Below are 5706 nucleotides of genomic sequence, written 5' to 3'. Positions count from 1 at the left end.
GAAAAATGTTATATAAACCCCTTAGCTGATATTGGAGGATGAGCTCAAATGGCTGGTGTGTGAACAAACCCATTAAAGCTCCAATAAAATCCCGGGCAGCTATGTCTAGAAAAAGCCATTGTAGACTGCTAATGGTAATGTAAGGCCAAATCTTCAAATCCAAGCAGGATCCACTTTAGCACTAAATGCAACTCAACTTATATTAATTTTCCAAAATGAAACTAAACAATAAATGAAGATTTGGAACAAGAAAGCTTCAATGATTGAAGTTCTCCAATCAAAAGGTTAGAAAAATCTCAAAATTCTGAAAACTTAAAGAAAATCAATCATTCAACAATACCCCCCACTTTGCAATTGGAAATGAATATTTGTAAGCCAACTAGAATAAAACTTTATTTAAGGGGAGCTCAAATTAATAATTTTGGAAGCTGCTAGGGATAAGGTTGACAATACCGGTGCATGCTGTCTCATATCAGTTTCATTGTAACATACCTACCCTGAATTGAGATTCATTATGGGGGTGTACTAAATCTCAAACCAATCTTATCAATATTGTACCAATATAGTACTGATACTTAGTATCGAGACAGTGAATTTTGGTCATGGTCATTGGTCATGTTCACGCAATAAATTGATCATACTCAATATATTTGTCTATAAGCATCTTGCAGGACTAGCTTACTTTTCTTTGGTGCTAGAGTAGATATTTTCTTTCTTTTCCACGACAACTTGATAAACAACTTGCAATATAAGACTGTTTAATACTAGTCAACTGTCCGAAATCTTCCCTCTTTCATGTGGTTCCTTGCAATTGAGATCAACTCAACTGGTTCTCTCCCCAAAGAGAACAAATCGTCAAAGCTCTGGTCAACATACCCCTTCTATTCTTCAATCAAAATAATCCAATGTTAGATGTAGGAGCTTTTTAAATTAGGACGATGTCTCATTAGAGTTGGAATCATCAATCTATTGTGAACTGGCTCCCACAGCCCGAGAACCACATGCATGACTGGCAGCGGCCTGCAATTCAAAGTCCACCACCCGTCGATCACGACAGTCACCAAATCCAGATGGCGGATGCCACTTCATCCATTTAGACCATCCCATTTCGAGTGGTCTCTCTCAACCTTCAAACATGGCTTTGGATTTTTCTTGTACGCAAGCCTTTAGACACCAGGGTTCCATGTGCACCGCACTAAAAAGGAAATTGGGAGACAACTTACCATTTGATAGCAGAGGTTGCTGTACCATGTCAATCAGGATCCTCTACAGTGCGATCTGCACAACACAAGATGTCGTGCATCATTAGATTATAGCTATCAAGAGATGGAGGGCGATCAAACAAAACAGTCTACGAGCATATGCCATATCATACATGGTGCGTATTTTTTAATGACCGCTCATCTCTTGATGGTGGCAATCCATAGCTATACAGTAATGGATGGTGCTGCACGAGTACCGTAGGGGATCTGTATCCTGTGCCACATACTCACCGTCAGCAGCCCAATCCTACCAGACAGGACACATGCACCTTGAAGGCTGAATGATAGGCTTAAGTCTCTTCCATTGGATCCCTATACTCGAATCTGACAGCTCCTCTGGCATCATATATATATATATACATTTTTGGGAAGCAATTTTTTTTGTTGCTTTACATTGGAAAGAGAGTAATATAAGATTTTCAGATCCATAACTAATCAAGAAAGAAAAAAAAAAAAATCTTTTCAGAGTTGGCAGTGTCCACTGTCGGTTCAACATAAGCAAAATAGAACAATATGCGAGCCAGAATTGGTATCCAAGGATCAGGATGGCAGGACTAATTCATTAGAATATCTTGTATTTCTCAAGAAGTAAAGCCTTTGTAGTGCAAGATAATCACCTTCTAGCAGAAAAATAAAACAAAAACGAAGAAAAGAAATTATTGGCAAAATCCTTCTTCAAACCTTTTTCATTCTTTCTTTTCTATATACTCATTTCACTTCATTTTCTACATGAAACAAATTGTAATTAGGAACATGATTCCTTTCTTTCAACAAAAAAAATTGGGTGCTGTTAGTATGGAATGGGAGAATAAATGAAGAACAAGTACAATCTCTAACATATAGGGTGGGTGTGGTGTGTATTAGAAGATGCTGAGGGGTGGAAAATAGAGAAGCTTGGGTATGGGACTTATAAAAGTGCGTGCTAGTGTGAATCCAGTTTGGCATCTCTTTATGGCGTCCTTTTGTTCAGACAGGCTGTAGCTAACTTACAATCTTCCACTGGAACCCACCTCCTACATCCCATGTGCTTGCCAACCCATCTCTCTCTCTCTCTCTCTGTTCCTCACTGCTCAGTGTTCCCACTATCGGCTTTTGCAGAGAAAAGAACTCTACCACCATACAACCTCTCTGTCTGGGCTTCAATGTCACACAATTTTTCCAAAGGGACAACATGGTACCAAATTCCTCTCCCTCGCAGTGTTTCCTGAAGGAAAAGAACTTTAATCGAACATAAATTACAGTTAATTGCATGCAAGGTTTAATCGAGCCAACCTCTCAATTCCTTCTAAATTGTAGTAATAACATGGTTTAAGACTCGGGTAAGAAATTCCATCATTCTAATTTCCAGGCATAAAGAAACAAGCAAAATCCAGATGACCCATCTACATCAGCATTCTTTCCTTGGAAAGAATTCAATGAAGATGATGTTGGCGTCGAAGAATGCCGAAGTGGTGAAGGCTTGAATATGAACAATGCATGACTTGGACCAGGGCTGAAGAGCCAGTCATGAACATCCCAATACACCTCCACTCTAGCTTTGTTGACCGTTACAGACTGATTTCCCCTGAACTTCCATTGGAGATGTCTCACATGGATGGCCACATGCCCATCAATCTTTATCACCATCTCTGGATCCATGTTACCACCGATGCTGCTGCCGCTGCCACCACTCTTGCACTCTATCAATATCTCATGAAGCTTCCCATTCTCGCTGAATTTGGCTCTTGTCGCGAACCTCTTCTTACCGAAGACATGCTCCTTTCTAGACACCAAGGTGGCATCTATGGTTGCCGGCCGAGACCCGGTCCTCCGGTAGGCCTCCATGTTAAGATCACCTAGGAGTAGGACCACCTCCTCGTCGGAGACCACTGCGACATAGTAGTTGGATTGAGGCTGGGGTTCTCCTGAGAATTTTGCATTCTTGAGATCCCAGAACACATCCACAGGCTTCCCTTCGACATGGAAGCGCTTCGACCCGTGCTTGCGCCAGAAGTACCATGGCCGCAGCTCCACCTTGCAGCTGTGCTGGTTGGCATTAGTGTTGGTGTTGGTCTCATCAGCATTGTCTGATCTTTCCGCCACTGAAACAGAGAGGCCATGAACTAGGACATCTTTGCACCAAGTCACAGTGATCAACCGGCAGTGGCCGGCAATCTTTGTCCGATATACCGATGTCATGACGCTCCGGCCTGACTTGGTTGCAGCAATTGATGCGGGATCATCGGCCATCGGCTCACCAGATGTGAAGCAGGAAGAGATGTGGAATTGGTCTTGCATCTTCTTAGAGGAAGAAGATGACTTGCCAATTGGATTGGATGAAGCCTAATTGGGGGAGAGGAATTCAGAGACCATAGAGAAGAGAGGGATATAGACTATTGCCACCCATCATCACCAATATAATAATAACAGGGAAGAAAGCAGAGGTAGTGAGTGGTCCTTGGGAGGGAGGGAAGGTCTCTGTGAGGTACTGGCTTTTCCTTAACCAATGCGATTTATCTAGTTTTATATCCATAGGCTTTCATGTTTACTTCTCTCTCTAATTAAAGAAACAAAGATCTAAATCTCATGCACAGTAAAAGGGAGTGGATTTCTGTAATTCAAGTAATTAACTTCTCATCTGTTGTACTTATTACCATGGATTTTGGAGCCTGGGATTTTAACGTACGCAATCAGTTGCCACATTTAGTGCAGAAGGGGGACAAAGCAATGTGAGGAAAAAGATTCGAGTAAAAAGAGGCATGTGAACAAAAGGTCTTTTTTTGTTTTAGTGGCAGGGAAGTTTTATAGAGCATGTGTTAATGGGATTGGTTAAAAGGTCTTTTCAAGGGCTGCTGAAAAGTATAGGGATCTAAGATGGCAGTGGCAGGATAAAGTCTGAGGAATCTGGGGCACAGTTGCAGAAAAAGATGGCAGAAAATGGGAACAGTGTAATGGTCCCATCTATGAGGAGGATTTCAGAGGGACGATATATCAGAAAGCTGGTTAGCTTTATTTGGCAGCTTAAAGGACATGAACAGAGAGGGAGGAGGGTGTGTGTATACTAGCTTGATTTGTTTTGGAGCAGTCAATGTAGTCATATGACAACATATCAGTGAGCCTTCTCTCATTGATCATTTATTTATAGTTAATTAAGCTATTTTAACCATAAACTTTCTTAAGAAAAGGCTTAAAAAAACATTTTGCTTCTAATCTTTCCAAAAATATATCAAAATCTCCTAAATTTATGTGTTGGTGTTATGGTAGCCCATGCTAAATATGGTTCAACCACTTGGATAAATGCCTTTTGTGTGTGTGTGTGTGTGTGTGTGTGAAGGGGCTGGATGAATCCATGATATAAGTATTGCTTGATGAATGAATGATTAAATGATTGAAAATGTAATGCCTCCCCATATGTTATAGCTTGATAAGTCAACTTGACCAGATTTCATGGTCCTGTCAATATATATGAAAGAAGCCATTATATAACGAAGATATGCATATTAGAAGCATTACAGGGGCAATATCACTTCATATACTCATTAGAAATGGAAAAAAGTGTACTCTATCATTGTCTTCAAGGAACCTAAACAAGCTGATTTCTCCCAATTAAATGAATTAAACTCATCTATGTCTTTAGTTGAGGATTGGAAGCTTGAATTAACTCATCTATGTCCACCAAAGCCCGCACCAAGATGAAATTTTTAGTTGGACCAGGTCCAGCAGCATCAATTAAAGCTTTTATTCAAATATTAGTTGCAATTATATGATAAACTATAATATTCCAACAAATAATCTCTGGTTCTAATAGCAAGCCCTTAATAACCATGATACAACATATATCATTATCACAAAAAAAAAAAAAAATTTAATGTATTCACATATATTTTAGGTCATTAAATAATTATTTGATGTACATTATGATGTTTCATATTTTATTCATTATTCTAATAGAACCCTTTTTCTATTACATAAAAATGAAAAATGAACTTATTTATTTTTATTCTTCATGATATTTTAAAAGATGTATTGTTAAAAATATTTAAAATTAACTTCTATGTATCCCAATATTCATATCTATTTTTTCTTACAAAATCTGTAAGAATCAATAATTCATGATGATTTTTATTTATATTATAATAAAAAATCAATAATGATATTTGATGAAAAAAATATTAATATTTTTATATTATATTTTTATCTTAAATAATTTTAATTTTTAAAATTTTTATATAGGCATGCTCCAACTAGTGGCCTATATATAGAAATGCTAAATTATTATAACTATATTCACCACATTGCCATTGATTGCGAGAGATGCCACCAAAAACAGGTACCGTAACATATGTGATGGCCCTAGGGTGACGAGACACAAGCTTTGCATAAAATATGACAAGGAAAAAAAAGTAATGAGCTAACACCCGATAAAATGCCGCCAACATCTTTAGCTGGATCAAGTATATAATAA

General features: G+C 38.3%; 1 protein-coding gene across 1 annotated transcript; it reads right to left on the bottom strand.

The window, feature by feature from the left end:
* Positions 1 to 2512: 2512 nt before the first annotated feature.
* Positions 2513 to 3860, bottom strand: LOC140851589 (uncharacterized). Its single transcript, XM_073243468.1, has one exon. It carries the CDS (start codon positions 3537 to 3539, stop codon positions 2595 to 2597), a length of 945 nt encoding a protein of 314 aa, XP_073099569.1. The 5' UTR covers positions 3540 to 3860; the 3' UTR covers positions 2513 to 2594.
* Between the last annotated feature and the right edge of the window lie 1846 nt (positions 3861 to 5706).

Source organism: Elaeis guineensis, chromosome 9 (assembly GCF_000442705.2).
Source record: "Elaeis guineensis isolate ETL-2024a chromosome 9, EG11, whole genome shotgun sequence".
Classification (NCBI taxonomy): Eukaryota; Viridiplantae; Streptophyta; class Magnoliopsida; order Arecales; family Arecaceae; genus Elaeis; species Elaeis guineensis.
The sequence above is the reverse complement of the archived record's forward strand: the minus strand, read 5'-3'. Positions and strand labels throughout refer to the sequence as shown.

Excerpts from the sequence above, each read along its gene's own strand:
- LOC140851589 (XM_073243468.1), bottom strand. The coding sequence starts at position 3,539 with ATGCAAGACCAATTCCACATCTCTTCCTGCTTCACATCTGGTGAGCCG.